This window comes from Cervus canadensis, chromosome 6 (assembly GCF_019320065.1).
Source record: "Cervus canadensis isolate Bull #8, Minnesota chromosome 6, ASM1932006v1, whole genome shotgun sequence".
Taxonomy (NCBI): Eukaryota; Metazoa; Chordata; class Mammalia; order Artiodactyla; family Cervidae; genus Cervus; species Cervus canadensis.
In genome coordinates this window covers 81664792-81688966 of record NC_057391.1, presented here as the reverse complement: position 1 = coordinate 81688966, position 24175 = coordinate 81664792, and the positions used below count along the sequence as shown (strand labels likewise).

Here is a 24175-nt window from a genome sequence, read left to right as displayed (position 1 = left end):
TTCTTGGGTTTCCCCTACAGAAGTAGAAAGGACAAGTGGGTTAGAGCACTACAGATACTCTGTCCTGAATTCACACTCACACACACATACACACTCCTGAGATTTATACTACAGAGCTTCAACATGGAATTATGCCAGGGAAGGCATCTTGGGGTAGAAGCAGAGAGATGAATCGAGAACATGCTCAGAAAAGAACAGAGTACCATAACCTTTAGGGAAGATCAATAAAAAAACAAAAGATACAGGACAAATGAATTCTAGAGAAAAATTTTAACAATTACTTGCGTTTGTATATGTAGCCACAAATCTAATCACACTTACTGTTCACAATATGAGCCCTGTTTATAAAAATGAGCAGGATAAGACCATTTGGTGACAAGCTCAATGTCAGAGCTTTAAACAGTTGAAATGTGAACCCACAACTTTGGTCTCAGACTTCAGGACTCTTTCTTCTTGCACTGAACTATATTAGGGAAAGAAGTCCATCTCAGTTCTCATGGGGGTTCAAAAAAGATGCTCATGATAAATAGATTTTCCACAATTAAAAAAGAATCTCTTTAAAAAAGAGATGTTCCTCATTGTTTCTAAACTAGAGTTGGGCTCTAACCATAGGAAGTAAGAACCATTCACATTTAAACTGGCTTCTGTTCTTCATTCACTTTTCTTTCACTTGACACACTATTTAAAAAATTTCCCCAGCTTTACTCATACTCATTTATGCATGTGTATATTTAGTTTGGTACAATTTTATCACTGTGTAGGTTCATGTATCCACAGACAAGATACTGAACAACCCCATCACCACTGGATCCTGTATGTTGCCCTTTTATAAGAACACACCTTTTACCTAACTTCTGGCTTCCTTTCATCTGTTCTCCATTCTAAAATTTTATCATTTCAAAATGGTTATATAAATGCAATCATACAACATGTAACCTATGGTATTGACCTTTTAAAAAAGAGACAGATGCAATCAATATCAAGATATTCTATCTATAGAAAAAAATCAACTGAAAAATCTGTCTCCACCAAAACATTTTATCTTTTCCTCCCCACAGTCTTCTATCTGTGCCAGTGTCCTAATACTGTCAACTTATTATCAGAAAGTCTCAAAATTATTTTAACTTTTTTAAATCAGATCATGGTTTTTCTCTGTAATTTGCAATCATGAATTCACATGACAGTCATCTGGGTGGCTTTTTTTTTTTTTTTGGGTGGCTTTTTAACAAGCACAAGACTTCAGTTTGAGATTGGCTAGGGCACAAATGGGCTTCCCTCGTGGCTCAGCAGTAAAGAATCTATCTGCAGTGCGGGAGCTGCAGGAGACACAGGTTCAATCCCTGGGTAAGGAAGATCCTCTGGAGGAGGGAATGGCAACCCATTCCAATATTCTTGCCTGGAGAATCTCAGGGACAGAGGAGCCTGGTAGGCTATAGTCCATGGGGTTGCAAAGAGTCGGACACAACTGAAGCAGCCTAGCACGCACACGTGGCACAAATATGATGTTACTAAAATGCAGCCAGAGTTAAAACTACTGTCATGCTGTGAGACAGAGGGTAAGACACTGCCAGGGCAGGATGGGTCAGTGGAGGATGAAGGGGCGGGACAGGGAAGGCAGACAAAATGAACCAAGTATGAAATGAAATGATTAGAGAATTAGTTTGAAAGTAGTTCTGACAATAATACAATAGGATTTGCAAGAGAGAAAACATGAATTCAGATTGAAGAGAACAGATTTAATGGAAGATGCAAGGTTTGTAACAAACATAATTTCATTTTTTTAATGTATGTTTGTGTGTCTGTGTGCTTGCTTCGTGGTAGGTTTCGATACTGTCAAAGAAGAATATAACCAAGTACCTATTCTTAAAAGCCAACTTGAAAGTAGACAAGAGTAGTTAGTACTAACTGTCAATTATAATACAATACGTACAATATGGCGATCTAAATCCGATGGAGGGATAAGAAAGGCTGGGAGAATTTCCTTCTAGCCTGAGTAAGAGGATGAATGACATAGCTAGAAAAAGAATTCAGGGTAAACTGAAGGCCACTCCAAGGGAATGTACGGGAATTCCAATGGAATGTAAGGATAAGGAGGCATGAAAGAGCAGTAGATATGGTCTAATTAGCCATGGGTTGCTACTGAAAAGTGGAGATTAGGCTAAAAAGGTAGAAGAGTAAATCATAAGGGCCTTTCTTTGCCAAACAGAAATTCATGTTTTTTGAATCATAGTTTTTAGAATGCTTTATAAGCATGAGTTGCTACAAGAGCCTAAAGAAAGAAGTCAAGAAGGATATCAATTTGGATGGGAAAAAAAAAAATTAATCCTCTAACAGAAATTCAGCATCATATACATGTAGGGGATCATCTACAGTAGTGTAAGTACGATTTTGTTACCAAAAGAAATAACACATTTTTTTCATGTTACTTTAGAATTGTTCCAGGGATCTCAAAATATTGCCAACACTTACCACACTTTTTAAATTATGGTGGTTGTTAGACCCACTGCTAGGCCTACTACTATTAACACATTACTGAATATGTTAATAAAAAAAGCACATATATTATTATATCTCAAATGTTCTCACTGTTACGCTCTCCCCTGAAAGGATGCTTCCTAATTTTGGTAGTGGCTTCCAGATTGCCTGTTCTACCTTTCTTCTCCCTCACAAGAAGCTCACAGAGCAATCTAGCCTCAAGCATAGACACCAGGTCAGTTCAGAAACAGACTGACACAACCTTCACGGAAACTCAGGCAAATTACCAACCCTAAGCAAACAGTCCGTTACTTATAAATATGACTGGACAATTAGAAATCACCAGATGTTTCAGGAAATATAAGAGCATAAACTAGAAAGAATGAGATAAACAAGGAGAAATAATCCAGAAGAATTCAAAATAGTGCAAAAAACAGAAAAGAACTTTCAGTAATTATGCTAGAGAGATTAAAAAAACATATTTGTAATACTGTGGTTTATAGTGAGAAATATATATATTTACTTGGTTTTCATCCCTGTTTCTGGCACAGAGCTCCTAAAACCCTTAAAATGTCTAAGTGATGAGCGGTAAAGGCATCGTTTGTCATGCTAATGAGGTGACTTATAGAAAGTCCTTGCAAAAAGGCAAAATGGTTGTCTGAGGAGGCCTTACAAATAGCTGTGAAAAGAAGAGAAGCAAAAAGCAAAGGAGAAAAGGAAAGATACTCCCATTCGAATGCAGAGTTCCAAAGAACAGCCAGGAGAGGAAAGAAAGCCTTCCTCAGCGATCAATGCAAAGAAACAGAGAAAAACAACAGAATGGGAAAGACTAAAGATCTCTTAAAGAAAATTAGAGATACCAAGGGAACATTTCATGCAAAAATGGGCTCAATAAAGGGCAGAAATGGTATGGACCTAACAGAAGCAGAAGATATTAAGAAGAGGTGGCAAGAATACGCAGAAGAATTGTACAAAAAAGATCTTCACGACTCAGATAATCACAATGGTGTGATCACTCACCTAGAACCAGACATCCTGGCATGTGAAGTCAAGTGGGCCTTAGAAAGCATCACTATGAACAAAGCTAGTGGAAGTGATGGAATTCCAGTTGAGCTATTTCAAATCCCGAAAGATGATGCTGTGAAAGTGCTGCACTCAATATGCCAGCAAATTTGGAAAGCTCAGCAGTGGCCACAGGACTGGAAAAGGTCAGTTTTCATTACAATCCCTAAGAAAGGCAATGCCAAAGAATGCTCAAACTACCACACAATTGCACTCATCTCACACGCTAGTAAAGTAATGCTCAAAATTCTCCAAGCCAGGCTTCAGCAATACGTGAACTGTGAACTTCCAGATGTTCAAGCTGGTTTTAGACAAGGCAGAGGAACCAGAGATCAAATTGCAAATATCTGCTGGATCATCGAAAAAGCAAGAGAGTTCCAGAAAAACATCTATTTCTGCTTTATTGACTACGCCAAAGCCTTTGACTGTGTGGATCACAATAAACTGTGGAAAATTCTGAAAGAGATGGGAATACCAGACCACCTGACCTGCCTCTTGAGAAACCTGTATGCAGGTCAGGAAGCAACAGTTACACCTGGACATGGAACAACAGACTGGTTCCAAATAGGAAAAAGAGTATGTCAAGGCTGTATATTGTCACCCTGCTTATTTAACTTATATGCAGAGTACATCATGAGAAACGCTGGGCTGGAAGAAGCGCAAGCTGGAATCAAGATTGCCGGGAGAAATATCAATAACCTCAGATATGCAGATGACACCCCTTATGGCAGAAAGTGAAGAGGAACTAAAAAGCCTCTTGATGAAAGTGAAAGAGGAGAGTGAAAAAGTTGGCCTAAAGCTTAACATTCAGAAAACTAAGATCATGGCATCTGGTCCCATCACTTCATGGGAAATAGATGGGGAGACAGTGCAAACAGTGTCAGACTTTATTTTTCCTGGCTCCACAATCACTGCAGATGGTGATTGCAGGCACGAAATTAAAAGACACTTACTCCTTGGAAGGAAAGTTATGACCAACCTAGACAGCATATTAAAAAGCAGAGACATTACTTTGCCAACAAAGGTCCGTCTAGTCAAGGCTATTGTTTTACCAGCGGTCATGTATGGATGTGAGAGTTGGACTGTGAAGAAAGCTGAGTGCTGAAGAATTGATGCTTTTGAACTGTGGTGTTGGAAAAGACTCTTGAGAGTCCCTTGGCCTGCAAGGAGATCCAACCAGTCCATCCTAAAGGAGATCAGTCCTGGGTGTTCATTGGAAGGACTGATGTTGAAGCTGAAACTCCAATACTTTGGCCACCTCATGTGAAGAGTTGACTCTTTGGAAAAGACCCTGATGCTGGGAGGGATTGGGGGCAGGAGGAGAAGGGGATGACAGAGGACGAGATGGCTGGATGGCATCACCGACTCGATGGGCATGAGTTTGAGTCAACTCCGGGAGTTTGTGATAGACAGGGAGGCCTGGTGTGCTGTGATTCATGGGGTCGCAAAGAGTTGGACACGACTGAACAACTGAACTGAAGTGAACTGAACTGGATCACTTCAGGATGGGGGCTGGTCGCCAGAGGCATCAGCCCTGTGATGAGAGGGCTGAAGCTTTCAGTCTCATCCCCCTGTCTTTCTGGGAGGGGAGAGGTGCTAGAGATAGAGTTCAATTACCAACAGTTGATGATTTAATCAATCACTCTTATGTCATGCGGCCCCCATAAAAACCTAGAAGTATGGGGTTCAGAGAGCTTCCAAGTTGGTGAGCCTGTGGAGAAGTGGAGAGAATGGTGCACCTGGAGAGGGCCCTAAGTGTCTTTTCCATCTGGCTGTTCAGGAGTTACATATACCCTTTTATAATAAACTGGTGATCCAATGAATTGAATATTCTTCTGAATATCCCACCACAGAAGGGGTCATGGAAATCTCTTATATGCAGCCAGTAGGTCAGAAATAAAGGTAACAACCTGGGTTGTGATTAGCATATAAAGTAAGGTGGGGGGACTGGCGGGGGGATAGAATCTTGTAGGACTGGACCGTTAAACTGGAATCTGATGTGATCTCCAAGTAGATAGTGTCAGAACTGAACTGAATTCTCAACAACAGCAGGTTGCAATTGCTTGGTGCTGTAGGCAAAACTGCCTACCTCCTCCACATTGGAACTGGTACCAGAACCAATTTAATATTACATCCATAAACTATGAAAACTAGTCAGAAAGCAAAAACAGCTCTTAAATGTTAAAATCGTACTTGCCAAAATAAAAAGAAGTAGATCAAACAATCCTCTTCAGTGCTGGTATTGAGTAACAAGATAGGTAAGGCTAAAAAGATCAATTTAGAATTTTTAGAAGACAAAGCTCAAAAAATCTCTAAGAATTTAAAGCTAAGAGACAATGAGATCAAAAGTATGAGAAAATAGTAAAGAAATATGGAGGATATAGCACAAGATCCAAATTTCATCTAACAGAAGGTCCCCAGGAAAGACAGGATAAGGGGAATATTTCCCACAGTTTAAAAGACTTAAACCTTCAGACTGAAAGGATTCATCCACTGCAAAAGCAAAATACTGAAAAGTAACACACCAGAACAAATCTTAGCATAGCGTCTGAACTGGAACAATAAAGAAGGCTTGTAAAAATTTCCAGGGAGGAGGTAGCAGGTGGGGAACTGGGACCAGGTTACATATAAAGAACTGAGTTTCTATACTGTCCAAGTAAATCTCAAGGTCTCTTTCACTGGAAGCTACACAGTGTAATTACTTAATCAATGGTAATAACCACAAATTTACAGAGAGAAACTGGAAATCCTATACAGTTCCTGATGATGGATAATGAAATCACAAGAAGTGGCTGAAATCTGGATACCTATTTTTAAGAATTCCACAAAAAAAGCACACATACTTTGAAAATAATACAGACTTCTTTAAATACCTAAGGTTCCTTGTTGGTCAATTACTGAACTGTACTGCAATGCAGTTATGTCTCGGGGGCAACAGAAGTATGTGGGACTAAGCAGTCCCTGACTGCTGTTCTTTTTGAATTCCGGTGTCTGTTTTCCATCATTTCTGCCCTATTTTCCCTTGTATTGAGGTTATCAGTTGTCATTTCTTACAACTCTCACTGTATTTATTTTGTGAATTACCACCTCTCCTGTAGCTTTTCTAATCTGATCCTTTAATCTCGTCTAGTCTAGAAAGACAGATAATCATGTCTGTGATAAGTGTGTCTAAAGCAAAAAGGCATTGAGTAAGGGCCTTCCTTTAAGGAGGAAAAATTTTAGGATATGTGTTAAGGTCTTTACAGTTTAATCTGTAGCGTCTAGAAATATTACAAAGTGCTGAGAGTTAATGAGTTCTAAAAAAAATGAGGTTTTATGTTGTGTTTTTCCATAAAGCTCTTTCTATCAAATATTACTGAAGACTTTTATAAAACCTCTTTTCTTTGTTTGCATTTACTTTCTGTTAATTTTGTGATCTAGTCCTACTAAATTTATAAGATTAGCAAATCTCCACCTGTCTTGAAAGAGACGTGTTGCCAGCATGTAGTTCATGGAGGTCTTGTGTTCAAGGTAGGACCTAAAAGACAAAGAAAGGAACTGGTTATTTCTTAAAGCTTAGCTGAAGAGGAAAAATATAGAAAAATAAAACACAAATCAACCACAAAAGTGACAGGTTTTCTAAAAAAAAATATATATATATAGTCTCTAATGTGACAAAGGAGGAGATAGTTGCTCAAATTAAAATGATAAAAAAACTAAAATACCAGAAAATACAATAAAAGAAAATAATATAGATGACTTAATAATAATAAAAAGGAAGAAAAGGCAGGATTTCTTGAATTAATAAAAGCCTGTATACTAAATTCAGAAAATAAAACTGGAAAATGAAACCACCACCAAAAATCACAGATACCTAGAAATGAGGTCAAATGACACTGGGAATGGAAGCTGCGTGAAGGGCATGAAAATACTGACAGACTGTTTCAATCATCTTATTTCTCCAGAGGCTTCAATGGCTCCATGATGCCAACTGCTAGAGGCATACACTTTCTCTTTCAAGATTTCAAAAGCTGGGTCATCTATACCATCCGTTCATTCACCCTTTCTCCACACAGTTCCCCAAAGAGGTCCGAAAGTCCAGACAAGTCTCCTAGAACCCTCTCATACCCACTTCCCACTGACACTTTTGCCTCTGTCTGGACACCTTCTCCTCACACCCTCCTTACTTATCCATAATCCACCCTTCAAGAAGCAGCTCAAGTTCACTGTGCCTCACGAAGCCTTCCCTGAGAGGACTGCTGCAAGTCTGCAGAGGTGCCTTTGTCCTGGCCTTCCTCCTCCGCCTTCACTGCATGCCAGAGGGACCTGTCATACGCTGTCTCGTAGAATAAACTTTCTCTTCTTGGAAAGCAGCATGATACAGCAGGGAAAAGTAGGATCTGGAGTCAAAACACCTGAATCAAGTCCCACTGCGTGACTGTGGACAAGTCATGTTACTTTACTAGGCCTTATTTTCCTTATCATTAAAATGGGAATAACAATGATGTGTGTAAGTGAGTGAGTGTTAGTCACTCAGTCGTGTCTGAATCTTCAAGACCCCATGGATTACAGCCTGCCAGGCTCTTTTGTCCATGGGGTTCTCCAGGCAAGAGTACTGGAGTGGGTTGCCATTTCCTTCTCCAGGGGATCTTCCTGACCCAGGGATTGAACCTGGGTCTCCTGCATTGCAGGCAGATTCTTTACCATCTGAGCCACCAGGAAGATGTGTATAAAGTATATTATAGTTACAAGGAGCAATACAAATATGAGCTATTTCTATTACATGTATAAAGAAGTTCTCTCTAATCATACTGCTAACTCTCAAAGGACAGAGATCCCAACTAACACGTTTCACACTCAAGGCACCAAGCACGCTGCTAGGTACTTGCTGATATTCAATAAACATACACTAATGAAAAAGGAATATTTGTTAGCAGGTAAGTGCATCTTTCCCACGCTACATGAAGCTAGCTCAATTAGTTTAAAATTCTTGGTGCTCTCTTTCACTTTTCTCAGAGGTCCCCAGGAGAGGGGGAGTGATTTACTGGACCGGTAATTCAGGAAAAGTTCAACAAGCATCTCCCTGATTTCCCAGGGGGATAATCTCTCCTCGGGAAGCACATACCCTCTGCTGCTCTGTGGGTCAGGTGTTCCTGATGCCCAGCTCAGTCTAACCTCGTCTGAAAGTGGGTGTGTAAATCTGTCCAACTCTGAGGGCCAACAGAAAGCGCATTTGCTTGTAAACAGATAAGATCAAGTCTCTGGACCTAGAGTTTATCAGTATTGGAAAGTGATATTTTGGCCTCCATCTATCTTAGTCTTTGTCTTCTCATTGGTTCAAAACCAAACTACTAAAGGAAGGTGTCATTATTGGACTCCCTAGGAGATCGGAACATTACCTGTAACTGGTTCCTGAGAAAAAGGCACTCAGGTTAGGGTACTGTCTCTCGAAAAGTCAAGAGTAGAGGATTCCACTTTCATTAATTAAAAGCTACATTTTCTAGGAACTGCAACTGTTCAAACTCTTCAAAAACATATCAAAAGATAAACTTCTATTAATTTTGAAAAGCCAAGCAGTATCTTTCTGTTGAATTCCTGGGTCTTTATAAGGTGTAACTAAAATATGTGGGTAGAATATTTTGCAAGATAAAAAGATTTCTCTGTGAACAGCTGCGTTTCCAAAAGAAAACAGATAGGAAACAGGTCTTTTACTCCTTTAAGGTGTAGGTAATCTATACTTAGATTCAGTAATAGCCCAACTAGATCAAAAGACAATCAGAGGAAGAAAAATGTTACTCATAAAGTACAGAGGGTCTCAATCTTACTAGTAATCAGAGAAGTGCAAATCAAGACTAAAATAAGATACCATTTTACATTCAGTATTTTGACAAAAATTAAGAAGTTGACAGTACCACATATTACAGAATATACAGATCAACAGGGCCTCCTTCCTAGGCACTGCTGATAGGAGTATAAATTTACACAGTTACTTCGGAAAACAATTGAGCATTACCTTCTTTTTTTAGCATTATCTTAAAGTTGAACATTCACTTATCTTATTGCCCTAGATACACTCCATTCCTAGATATATACCTAGGAGACACACATTGTAATATTTAGAGCACAGCTGTCTTTAACAGCAAAAAGACCAGAAAGCCATCAAATACCATCAACAAGAGAATGGGAAATTTAACAACAATATAAATTCATGGAAGAATAGAATAAAGCACTGAAAAAGAATGAATGACTTCAAAAGCTACACATAACAAAATAAACCTTAATAATATAATATTGAATGAAAAAAGGAAGAATACATAAAGCATGTCATTTTTAAAGGAAAAAGTTCAAAAGCAATACAAGCTAAACAACAGAATTCTGTTTCTATATATGAGATGATAACTGTTGTAAGATTTGCTCTTTCACCATAAACAGCTAGAAAAGTGAATAAAATATATGAAACAACTGTTTCCACACATGAAACAATAGGCAGTGCAGGACCATGATACCTGAAAGGGGAAATAAATGAAGGGAGCCCCCTGACTGTTCCACCTTCCCACCTAGAGGCAATTCCAGACAATACAGAAAGAGAAGGAGTTCAAGGAAAATCCAAGAGTCTCTGTGTTGAGAAGACAGAGATCAAAGTTCTAGAAGTGCTAGAATTTTCAAAGCAATGTCCTGGAGAGGAAGAAGCTATACATAAGAAGAAATCAAAACAAACAAACAAGAAAAGTCATCACAAAGGAGCCTTTGAATCTTTGGCTGAATTCAGATCTACTCGGGCACAGGGTGAAGCGGTGCACAGGCTGTGCGAGGAGCAACTGTCACAGTAAAGACATTAAGGAGAAAGTGTGAGCTGAATCCTTCCCAGAGGTCACACAAGGCTGCCAAATGATCTGACTTCCCACCAGCCAGAATGGAGAGATCTCACTGAACATGGGGGCTCATTTAACAGACACCCCCAAAGAGTCTTCCGGAGTGGAATTATCCTAGACCTAGACAAAAAGCTATTGTAAACAAACCATAAAAACACTTTTAAATGAGCCTGAAAAAGATTAAGCTGATCTACAAGTAACTTAAGTGTCTGGTCTAAAAAAACTTTCAACGGGCTTTAAAGAAGCAATAAAATGCAAACTCAAGCATACAACATTTACAATGTGCAGTTAAAACATTCAGTTTTAAAAGAATCACTGTACATATGAAGAAACAGAAAAAATACAACTCATTGACAAAAGGAAAATCAGTCAATAGAAACAGACTCAGAAATGACAGAGATAATAGAACAAGATTTTAAAACAGCTATTATAAACATAATATATGCACATGAGTCTAAAAGAAATCATGAAAATAATTTTTAAAAAGAGAAAAATAAGATATAAAGAGAAACAGATGGTAGTTCTAAAGGTAAAATAAAATATGTGAAATAAACTTTTCATTGGTTAGAATTAATAGAAGATTTAACACTGCAGACAATTTAATTCCTTCAAAGAGGAATGAAATGAGAACCAGAAACAGAAAACCATCCAAAACGAAGAAAGAAAAAGAATATAAAAAAATGAACAGAGCCATGTAACCATAGTACTGAAAGGAGAGTAGGGAAATGGAAAAAACAAACAAACAAACAAAAATTTTGAGGAAATAATGGCCAAAGTTTTCCAAATTTGAGGAAAACTATATATTACCCCATAGACCAAGAAACTCAATGAATCTCAAGCAGAAGAAACATGAAGAAAATGACACCAAAGCATATATCATAATCACATTATTGAGAATCAGTTATAAAGAGATCATCTAAAAAGCAAGCTGAGAAAAAGCGCCACGTTATGCACCAAAGAACAAAGGTAAAATTTACTGCATGCTTCTAATCAGAAAACTGCAAGCCAAAAGACAACAGGACAATACTTTTGAAGTATCAGGAGGAAAGTGCCAGCCCAGAACTCTAAAACCAACGAAAAAAATCTTTCAAAACTAAAAATATAAGATAGACTTTCAGATAAACAACACTTGAGAGACTTGATTGCACTAAAATAAATCCTAAAAGATGTTCTTCAGATGGAAGAAAATGATGTCAGATAAAAACACGATCAACACAAAAGAAAGAAGAGTAATAGAAATGATAGCAAATGCATAATTATGAGACTTTTCCTCATATTTAAATTTCCTTAAACTGTTCAAAGCAAAAATAACCAAAGCACTATGGTATTTAAAACTTAAATAGAAATAAAATGCATGACAACAACAGTCCAACGGACAGGAGGGAAGAATGGAGGTATACTGGTTGTAAAATTCCTAAATTATACATGAAATAGTGTAACATTATTTCAAGGTGCACTGTGCTAAGTAAAAGATGTATATTGTCACCCTAGAGCAACCACACTTTTAAAAAGCACAACAGAAAAGCAGGAGGAATGGATTAACCCAAAAAAGACAGGAGAAAATAAAAAGGGAATAAAGAACACATTAGACAAAAAGAAAATAGACAGTAACGTGGCACATCTAAATCCAATCATATCACCATGCTGTACATTAGATTCCCAGAGTTTATTCATCTTAAAACTGATTTGTACCCTTTGATCAACATCTCCCATTTCCCCACACCAGCCCATGGCAACTATCATTCTACTCTTTGTTTCTATCAGTTCTACTTTTTTTTCTTCAATCAAGATTCCACATATGAGTGAGATTACACAATATTTGCTGTTCTGGTTTATTTCAGCTACCATTATCCCCCTTAAGGTTCATCCAGGTTGCCACAGAGGCAGGACTTCCTTTTTTTGACAGTAATCTACTTTAACCGTAAAGACACAGAGAGATTAAAAGTAACACACACACACACAAAAGATAGGGCATGCAAACACTAGTCATAAGAAAGTTGGAATGGGTAAGGGTGAGGGGAGGAGAAACTGGGTGCAGGCAGTCAAAAGGTACAAGCTTCCAGTTATAAGATAAGAAAGTACTAGGGTTATAATGTACAACATGTAAAAAGAATTAATACTTCTATATGCTATAGATAAAAACTGTTAAGAGAGTAAATCCTAAGAGTTCTTTAGTTTTACTTTTAGTTCTTCTCTGTTTAACTTTGTGTCTCTATGAGCTGATGGATGTTCACTAAACTTACTGTGATAATCATTCCATGACATAAGTCAAATCATTATACTACACACCTTAAACTTTAAAAAAAAAGAAAGAAAGAAAGAAAGAAAGCTAAAGCAAGTATATTAAGCAGACAGACTTGTGGACAAACAGCATTATCAAAGATAAACATGGACATTTCATGGCAATACAGAAGTCAGTTTATGAAGAAAACATAACAAATCTATTGCAGAGGTACCTAATGACAGAGTTCCAAAATCCATGAAAAGCAAAACTGACAGAACCAAAAGGAGAAATTGACAAGGTTTCAATTACAATGGGAGACTTCAACATGCACTCTTGATGACTGATAAAATTAGTAAAAATAGAGAATATATGAACTGTCAAATACTTTGACCTAACAGACCCAACAATAGCAGCATGTATATTCTTTTCAATGTACATGTTACGTTTGCTAGGACAAGTCATATCCTGAACCATAAAAGAAGTCTCAGTACATTTTAAAAGATTCAGCTTACACAAAGTACATTTTCTGAGTACAAAAGAAGTAAATTGGAAATCATTAACAGAAAAATCTCTAGAAAAAAACTTCAAATATCCGAAAACTAAATAACGCACTTCTAAATAGTCCACAGGCCAAAGACAGAATAAAAGCAAAAAATACAACAATCAAAATTTATGGGACTCTGCAAAAACAGTATTTAGGAAATTTATAGTGCTTAAACACATAACAGAAAAGAAGAAGGGTCTCATATCAATGACATCAGCTTCTATCTGGAGAAACTAGGAGGGAAAAAAAGCAAATGAAGTCCCCTGGTAAGTTAAAGAAAGGAAACAATATTAGTAAGGAAGTCAATGTATAAGAAATAGAAAACAATGAAACTAAAAACTGGGTCTCTTATAAGATCAATGAAATTGATAAACCTCTAGCCAGACTGAATATGATAAACAGAGAGAAGAATTAAATTACCAATATCAGAAATGAGAGAAGTAACATCACTGCAGATTCTACCAATATTAAAAGGACAGGTGAATATTGGGAAAAATTTTGTGCTTACAAACACCACATATATGAAATGGACAAATGCTTGAAAAGATACCAACTACCAAGGGTCATTCAACTAGAAAGAGATAATCTGCATAGACTTGTATATGTTAAAGAAACTGAAATTGAACTTCTGGTCCAGATGGCTCCACTAATGAATTCTACCAAACATTCAAGAAATAAAAAATACCAATTCTCCATAAATTCTTCCAGAAAATTGAAGAGATGAGAACACTCTCCAACTTATTCTATGAGGCCAGTATTATCCTCATACTGAAACCAAATATATTATAATAAAACCACAGATCAGTATCTCTTATGAACAAAGACGTAAAAATCTCATTTTAGTAAATCAAATTCAACAATCTAGAAAAAGGATACATGTCAGACCAAATGGAGTTTATTTAGGAAAGCAACATTGAGTTTAACATTAAAAAATGGATGCAATTCACTATATTAAAAAAACAAAACAGAAAAAACATATTATTATGTCAAGAGATGCAGAAAAAGTAATTGGCAAAATCTAACATCCATTTCTGATAAAAACCCTTTAGCAAAAGATAAATAGAAGGGAACTCCTTCAATCTGATGAAGCGCGTCTACAAAAAACCTAACACTAACATCACACTTAATAATGAAAGACTGAATGCTTACCCTAAGAACAGAAACCAGACTGGGATGTCTGCTCACTGGTCCTGCTCAACACTGCTGGAGGTTCTTACCAATGTAATCAAGCAAGAATAAAGCACTAAAACATATCCAGATTGGAAAGAAAGAAGGAAAACTGTCTTTATTCACAGACAATATTTTCAACTAGGTAGGAGATCCTATGGAATCTCCAAAAACCTTCAATAACTGACAAGTGAGTTTAGCAAGATTCTGTGCGTGCATGCTAAGTTGCTTCACTTGTGTCCAACTCTGTACAAACCTATGGACTGTAGCCTGCCAGGCTCCTCTGTCCAGGGGATTCTCCAGGCAAGAATACTGGAGTGGGTTGCCATTGCCCTTCTCCAGGGGAGCTTTCCGAACCAGGGATCAAACCCTCATCTCTCACATCTCCGACACTGACAGCCAGGTCTTTTACCACTAGCGCCACCTGGGAAGCCCCGGGTAGTGTAAGATTACAGGACACACGTGAAAGTGAAAGTCGCTCAGTCAAGTCCAACTCTTTGCAACCACATGGACTACACAGTCCATGGAATTCTCCAGGCCAGAATACTGGAGTGGGTAGCCTTTCCTTTCTCCAGGGGATCTTCCCAACCTAGGGATCTAACCCAGGTCTCCCACACTGCAGGCGGATTCTTTACCAGCTGAGCCACAAGGGAAGCCCAAGAATACCGGAGTGGGTAGCCTATCCCTTCTCCTGCGGATCTTTCCGACCCAGGGATCGAACCAGGGTCTCCTGCATTGCAGGCAGACTCTTTACCAGCTGAGCTATCAGGGAAGCCCCAATCAATATGGAAAAGTCAACTATATTTTTATATACTAGCAACAAACAATCAGACATTGAAATTAAAAAAACAAAATCAGTTACAATCGAATCAAAACATATTAAATACTTAGGAATAAATCTGACAAAAAAAATGTAAAAGATCTGTACACTGAACACCACAAAACACGGCTGAGAAAAATTAAAGATGACCTAAATAAATGGACAAATATACCTTGTTCATGGGCTGGAAGACTCAATATTGTTAAGATGTCAATTCTCTTCAAACTGATCTAGAGAGCCAATACAATCCCAATCAAAATCCCAAGCAGGCTTTTTCGTAGAAACTGACAAACTAATTCTAAAATCCAAAGGGAAATGCACATGACCTAGAATAGCCAAAACAACCTGGAAAAAGAGCAAAGTTAGAACAAGATTTTTTATAAAGCTACAGTAATCAAGACAGTGTGGTACTGTATTGGCACAAAGACAAAAAGATCAGTGGAATAGAATAAACAGTAAAGAAACAGTGGTTTTCCACAAAAGTGAAAAGACAGTTCAATGGACAAAAGGTAGTCTTTTCAAAAAATGGTGCACAAACTATTGGATATCCATCTGGAAGAAAAAAGAACTATGATCCATATCTTGTACCATATACAAAAATTAACTCAAAATGGATCAGACTTAAATGTAAAGCTTAAAACTATATCTACAAGAAAACTTGAGATAGGCAAAAACTTCTTAGATGCCAGAGCACAGTAATTAAAACAAAAAAATTGGACTTAAAATTAAAAATCTCTGCTCCTCAAAAGATATTATTTAAAGAATGAGAAGACAAGCAACATATTGGGGGGTGGGGGGGAATCTTCTCAAAGCACACATCTGATAAAGGAATTCTATCCAAAAAAAAAAAAAAAAAGAACTCTCATAGCTCAATTATAAGAAAACAAATTCATTTTAAAAATGGGCAAAATATCTGATCATCAAATGGCAAATAAGTACATGAAGACATGCTCAACATCACTAATCATTAGGAAAATGCACGTGAAACCATGAGCTATCACTACACCTCTCCTAGAGGAGCTAAAATTAAACTGGCCATATCAACTGGTGATGAGGATGTGGAGAGACTGAAGCTCTCATACATTTATGATAGGAATGCAAAATGGTAAAACCACACGGCAGTTTCTTAAAAAAGTTAAACATGTACAATGATATGATCCAGTCATTCCACAAGTAGGTATTTACCTAAGAGAAATGAAAGCACATGTTTATACAAAAATTTCTATACAGATGCTCACAGAGCCTTTCTTTACAATAACCAAAAAACTAGGAGGAGCCTAAATGCTAATCAACATTTAATCAATAAGAGGAGAGGATAAACAAATTCTGATATATACGTATTAACAAAATGCCACTTGACAATAAAAGGAAATCAAACCACTGATACATGCTATAACATGTATGAATCAAAAAATAATCTTGCCAGATTAAAAAAAACATCAGCAAGTAAGAGGATAACCAATAGAATTCTATATATGAAATCCTAGGAAAAGGAAATATCTCTGTATTGACAGAAAGCAGATCAGAAGCTACAGGAGTAGGCAGGGCAGGAAGGAGGAAGAGGAGAGAGGAGTTACAAAGGGGGACAAAGACACAGTTGGGAGTGACGTGTATGTTCACTGTGTTGACTGCGGTGCGTAGTTTCAGGGATTCATACATATGTTACTTTATGAAATAGTACACTTTGAATATGTGAATCTTGTTGTATATCAATTATAACTCAACAAAGCTGTTAAAAATAGCATGTCCATGAAACACTAAGCAATAAGTTTAATGTGTTCAAGATTTACACTGAAAACCATAAAACACGGCTAAGAGAAAGAAAGCAAAGAAGTTCTAAACAAATAGGAAAATGAGATATATCATGTTCATGGATTTGGAAAATTCAATAACTGTTAAAATATCCACTTTCCCCAAATTAATCTACATGTTCAAGGTAATGCCAACTAAAAGTCAGCATAGAAACTGACAAAGAAATTCTAAAATTTCTTTCGAAATACAAAGGACACAAAACAGTCAAAATATTTCTGAAAAAGAACAAAGTTGGAAAACTTACACTACCTAATTTCAAGACTTAGTATAAAGCTACAGATATTAAGACAAACACATAGATCAGTAAAACTGAATAAAGTCTAGAAATAGACACATATACATTTCAATTAATTTTCAACAAAGATGCCAAGTTAAATTCAATACAGTAATTTCAAAAAATGGTGCTGGAACAAATGGACATCCATATGGAAGGGTCAACCCTTACCTCACACCATACACTAAAACTGAATCAATACATATCATAGACCTAAATATAAAAATCAAAATTATAGAACTTCTAGAAAAAAACAAAAGAGAAAAGGCTTTGTGAACTTGGAGTTGGTAAAACCTTAGAAAACACAAAATGCAAAAACCTTAAAAAAAAATTAGTCAATTGGACTTCACTAACATGTAAAATTTCTGTATTTTGAAAGCCACTGTTATAAAAATAAAAAGTCTAGCCACAGACTTGGAGAAAATATTCACAATGTAAATATCTGGGAAAGGACTTGTATCAAGAGTCCTTTACAACACAGAAATAAAAAGATAAAAACCTTAAAATTTAAAATTAAAAAAAGATACAAAAATGGCCAATAGCACATGAATGCTCAATATCATTGTTCATCAGATAAAAACAAATTAAAACTACAAAGAAACACTACACACACACGAATGACTAAAATTAAAAAAGCTTGACAATACCAATTGCTAGGAAGGACAAGAAGCCAGTGGAACTCCCATACGTCACTGGTGAAATGTAAAATGGTTCTTTCTCTTATCCCTTATCATACATATGACCCACCTACTCCACCCCCAGGCATTTATTCAAGAGACATAAAATCATATATCCACACATGAATGTTTGTAACAGCAGCTTTCTTCACAACAGCCCAAAACTGGACACAATCCAAGTGTTCCACAAAGGTGAAGAGATAAACTACGCTATATTCATACAATGCAATGGTATGTAATAATAATAAGGAATGAACTACCACTGTTTCACACAACATGGATAATTCTCAAAAAAATTATGCCAAACAAAAGAATGCAGATATCAAAAAATATATACTGTATGATTCTATTTGTATAAAATTCTAGAAAAACTACAGTGTGATGAAAAGTTAATCGTAGCTATTTGAGGCTCAGGGCAAAGAGAGGCGCTGACTGTGAAGGAGCAGGAGAGGACATCTGGAGGTGACGTGATGTTCTGTATCTTGATTGTGGTGATTAAATTGATAGCTATATTTGTCAAAATTCATCACCAACTTAAAATGGATGCATTTTATTGCATGAAAACTTGATCTCAACAATGATTACAAATAAACAGTATATCATTTATGTACACATACAAAGGGTAAAAAAATTTTTTTTCAAATCAAGGTAATAATAACCACAAAATTTAGGACAGTATCTAACTCTGGGTTAGAGGGCTAGCAAGGAAGGAAGCAGGGAACTAGCAAAAAGGGAGGAATGATGCACAAGTAGATTAAATTATCATTCAAGCTTTAGTTCTCCGGTGGAGTAATATTCATATTGTTACAAATAATTAAAATAAGAAAAGCACCAATGGAGAGCACTGATGATACTATGTCACAATTAATTCAATTCTCTGGACCTGAAGTACAGATTAAAAAAAAAAAAAAGGTAGTCACCTCACCCATATATTTCCCATGTCTCTGATGTAGGGAATATGCGAATAAATCCACCTCTCCGATCATTCTCTTCCTTCACCCTCCGTAAAACTTTGATCTACATGGAGGAAGAGAAAATAAAATGAGCACCTATTTTGATAAATGTAATCCATGTGGTTACAGGACAGAGTTATGACCCGAGAATATGCAAGAAGCATGAAGGAAGAAATTAATTCCATTTAAGATGCTGTTTTTTGAGAGGCTGTATCTCCCATGTTCAGTGTAAGACAGGACTGTCAGGAATATTTATGAATCACTACTTTTCACTGAACCCTATGTTAACCCACAAAGGCCTGAAATGGAGTCATCTTTACCTCCTCCATTGACAGACCAAGCACAGAACCACCTAACTTCCCCGGCACCTTCTCCCGTGCTGAGCCCACAAGGTTTTTCATTTCCGCATCGCTGGCGGACAGTGGTCGGGAACGCTAGGGAGAAGAAAAAAGAAAAACAAAAATGTATTGCCATCATCTTTCTTCACTTCCCTCTAGTCAGTCCCTCAATACCATTACGTTTCATAATATGCATAAGCTCAAATTCAAAGCCCATTTTCTGTAACAGATCTCTTAGCCTGAAATCCTGGCCAACAGATGAAAGCTAGCAAACTCAAAGAAAAGAAGAGAAAAAAGGATAGAATGAAAACACTATGGGTTGAAAGAGACACAAACAAAAAAAAAAAGAAAGATGCCACATGGTTTTCTAAGCTAGTACGTACTCCTAATCTTGGTTTTGACATAAATCTAACAGTTTGAAAGATAAGGGGAGAAAAATCTGAAAATAACTTCAATGTAAGATTAGATATGGGTTTATTTCAGGAAGTCAATATATTCTTTTTAACACTGGGGAAGGAAAGCTAGGAAAAGTGAGATATAAGACAGAAAAACAATGAACAATCTCCTGTCACAGATGACAAAGTTGGACAGTGGGACGTTTCAGAACTTGAGGGGGAAATATTGAAATGAGAGTTATCAGTGATGCAGAAAAGAAATGTGAGCAAGGCTATGACTTGAGAAACACTGTAGCTGCTGGACTTCAAGAGACTTGTACCTAGGATGACTGCCTTGGGTACTCCAAGGAGGCACTTGGATCCAGGATGACTGCCTTGGGTACTCCAAGGAGGCACCCCAGTGGGTCATGCTCCTTATAGATCCCCAAAGATGATCAGGGCGACTTCAGCTTCTGAATGATCAGGAAGGTTGTCGGAGAACAAAAGTTTTAAGTGATTTTGACGTTATGAGAGCAGAGAAATATAAAGGCAACAAAGGAAGTCAGATGTATGAAATGTGAAAATAAACTATTATTAAAAAAAAAAAGATGACTGATAACTAAATCAGCCAAGTGGGAATAAGGAATAATCCAAGAAATGGGGGTGCAATTTGTCTCTCTAAGAGTCCAAGACGTAACTCTGACCAGACAGAAGAAATCTAACTGTCAGGAACTATTGTTTATTCTCCTCTTTGTGTACACAATCTATGGAAAGGCTTTTTGACAACTCACTTTTGACATTTTTAGCAACACTCAAAGGCAGTGGTTTAGTCGCTAAGCCGTGTCCAAGTCGCAACCCCAAGGACTATATCCTGCCAGGCTCCTTTGTCCATGGGATTCTCCAGCCAAGAATACTGAAGTGGGCTGTCATTTCCTTTTTTCCAGGGGCTCTTCCTGACCCAGGAATTGAACCCAGGTCTCCTGCGTTGCAGGCAGATCCTTTACTGACTGAGTTACAAGGGAAGCTTCTCAACAATTCTCATTGTTAAACTAAATGTTTGTGTTGCCCCAAAATTCACGCTGAAGCTCTAACCCACACAGTGTGATGGTATCTGGAGACAGGGCTTTTCGGAGGTAAGTAGGTGAGGACATGAGAATGAGGCACTGGTCTAATGAGATAAATGCCTTGTAAACAAGAGTCACAAGGGAGCTTGTTCTCTCTCTCTCCCTGCCTGAATATGCACAGAGAGCACAGTGCAAGACGATGACCATCTACAAGCCAAAAGAAGAGGCCTCAGAACAAAACCTACCTCGCCAGCACATTGACCTTGAACTTCCCAGCCTTCAGAACGGTGAGAAATAGATTTCTGTGGTTTAAGTCACCTGGTCTATGGTCTTTGGTCTATGGTCTTATGCCCACACAGACTAAAGTATATCTGTATATAAATAACCATGATTGGCTTTATCTTTGGACGCAGGGGAGACCAATATATACTAATCTTCAAATCTAGCGTGGAGTTATAAAACACAGATTTTCTGATAAGCAAATCCATGAAAGAAAAATCATGAAATCAGCAGATACAAGCAATGAGTGAAGGCAGGAACTTTTCTCTCTTTAGCTTTTCCTGTGGTATCTTCAGCATCTAGAACACTACTTGGCATGGAGTAGGAGATCAATAAATATTTTTTGAACAAATAAACAAATAATATGCTGACACACAGATCAACCATGGTAGGAATTCAACTTTCCAGAGGATTTTGGAAAAAAATATTCAACTCCTTTCTAATCCCTGGAAATACATTACACAACACATGTTGGGACTACAGGGAAATTAAGAAGAAAGTTTAAAAATTTAGGAAGGGAATCAATATAATCATTTTTAAAAATCTTTAAAATGTGAGTTCTTATTTAGCATATAATTTGGAAAAGCCAAAATATTAAATGGGTGTCTTGAGGATGTCTGTCATTTTCACACATTATTTACTGTTTGCTAAAAAGACTTATCTACCTCACATGTAACAACATGACTTTGATCAGAAAGCCACTGGCAGTAAAACCTCCAAAGTCAAGTTGTCTTATCACCTCACACTAGTTAAAGATATCTTAAAGTCCTCTGAAATTATGAAAGAAGAGAATGTGAAGTAAGCATTCATCTTAATGATATAAATAAAAAAAAAGATTAAGCATTTTAGAATAGAAAGAATGTTACTTTAAAATGTTGATTAACTGTACTACAATAAAATAAAAGCAAAAATAAAAGTATTTTAAGAAATAGTTATTACCTATCAAAATAGTTTTAAGGAATGGTCATATTTTATAAGAACATAGATCAGGTTACTACTGATCAAGTCACTCATCTAATGAGCACATCCAATTAAAAAAAATTTTTTTTGCTTTTTTGTCTTTTTTTGTTTTTGTTGTTCAATCTCTTTTCTTTATTAGGGGTTTTTTGCTTGTTTGTTGCTTACTTTTCTTTTTTATCTTTTTAAACTTTTTTTGCTTTCCTAGGACCTAATTTTCATCTTTGTAGAACTGCTTCATGATAGAGTGATATTACTGGCTTCCAGAGATTGAGATAATTATGATGCTGTTGGAATCTTCCTCTACTCATCTAAGCCTGCTCCCCCAAACAAAGAATGAGCACCTCAAAACCTTCCCAGTCATTTTCAGAGTTGTCGCCTACCCACATTCACAATACCCACAGTACACAATCCTAACTCAAGCCACTGCATGCCTGTGTGAGGGTTATTTGAGTGGGGTGTGTAGGAATTCAAGCAGGTGCTCCTGGTCGGGGTACTCGGGAGGTTAGAAAAAGGAGGGGGTAATGGTGCTTGTTAGATGAATGCTCCAGCTGTTAACTTCCATGAACCAAGGCCTTTATTCTTTTACTGCCACAAATACCACAAGGCTGCAAAGAAAAGGTCAATGCTACTTCAAGAGAAAAAAAAAATGTGGCTGGAAACTCCTTTAATCTCTTCACCCATTTATCTCAGTGTCAACTATTAAGAAGGCTGAGAGGGGGACTTCCCTGGTGGTCCAGTGGCGAAGACTCTGTGCTCCCAATGCAGGGGACCTGGGTTCGATCCCTGGTTGGGGAATAATATCCCACATGCCACAATTAAGACCCAGCACAGCCAAATAATTAAAAAAAAAAAAAAAAGGCTCAGAGGAAGAAATATGAAAAGAAAGATGTAGCTCCTGAAGTCTAGGTATCTCAAATACTTCTCTAACATCCACCCAGGTTTCCCATGTCTTTGGAAAAGCCAATGGAAAATAATCAGACTAGAAAGTCACACATATTCTGCCAACCTCAGCTTTTCAATAAATTTGAAATTAGAATTTATTTTTTTTTAATTTTTTTAATCTATATAATATCTGTTATACTGGTTCATAGAGAAATGTATTTTTACAGGAACAACAAAGCATTACTCTCTAGACCTACCAATACTTATTAACGAAATGAAGTCTTAACAAATGAATTATAGAAACAGGTAAGAGAAAAGAGGGAGAAGAAAGGATAATAAAGAAAAAAAGAAAGAAGAAAAATGCTTATGAGTACCAAGGAGATACTTAGAAATTAAAAGCAAAGAAAAAAGAAATCAGGCTGACTTGAAAGGCCATCAGGATTGTCAAAAATTAGAGCAAAATAGTTTAAATGCAAGTCATTCTGTGGTTTTGACTTTGGACACATCAGCTCAGCTTCATTCTCTAGGTAGTAGATAGAATAAATCCACATACTCCAATGAATTGACTGACTACACTAAGGAAATAAGGCTCCTCTGAACTTAAAAAGAACCACTGCTTCTGGCTAGATGACACAAGATTTAAACTATTGGGTTCTCAGATACACTTTAAACCGTCACAGTAAGAATTCTGCCATGCAACATGCATCAAAATTGTTAAAATATCATTAGCACAACTCAGGATACAGAACTACACCCAGAGAAGAAGCATGTACACATCTAACTTTCATTGCTAGGGAAGAACTGAAAAGTACCAGTTACGAGAACTGGACAAATGCAGAAAATAAAAAAATGGTGAGGCATCCTCAAAGATATCAAAATTGAGGGGTTAAAAAAAAAAAAAATCTGTTTGAAAGAGAACACATGCAGAAAATAAAAAAATCTCCCAAAGCAATTTTACAAAGTTTGGAATTCTGTGTTAAAAACACATGAATTAGAAATATATCAACTTACATGTGATGCATCTTGCCACCCAGAAAATAAGAAGGACAAGTTTAAAAAGTGAAATGAATCACTGCTATCAAATGAAATAAAATGACAAAAAAAAAGACCACATGTGAACAAATCTGGGTTGAAATAGACCAAAAATGGCTAAGAGAGAAGGCTTAAATATATTGATAACCGGAAGTACACTATTGAGAAACTGGGGGTGGGGGGGGTGAAGAAAGCAAGCAAGTAGGTATGTGTTACAGTACAAAAAGAGACATGCAGCATCTGGAAATGTGTAATAAATCTAAGTCAGCAGGTCTGAGAGACATGCGTCTTGTTACTAACACAACTGGCTTTAAAAACAAAAAAACTTACCAAGACCACTTACAATTATGTTTGAAAAATCATGGAGAACTGAGGAGGTACCAGAGG

At 37.0% G+C, this 24175-nt stretch overlaps 1 protein-coding gene across 1 annotated transcript in view; it reads right to left on the bottom strand.

Moving 5' to 3' along the window:
• TTLL5 (tubulin tyrosine ligase like 5) overlaps positions 1-24175 on the bottom strand; it is a 306157-nt gene that overhangs the window by 208701 nt on the left and 73281 nt on the right. The window contains exons 16-18 of the mRNA XM_043473030.1: positions 19180-19293; positions 18832-18923; positions 6992-7054 (exon numbers count right to left, since the gene is read on the bottom strand). Of these exons, the coding sequence (XP_043328965.1) occupies positions 6992-7054; positions 18832-18923; positions 19180-19293 (269 nt within the window). The remainder of the gene's footprint in view (positions 1-6991; positions 7055-18831; positions 18924-19179; positions 19294-24175) is intronic.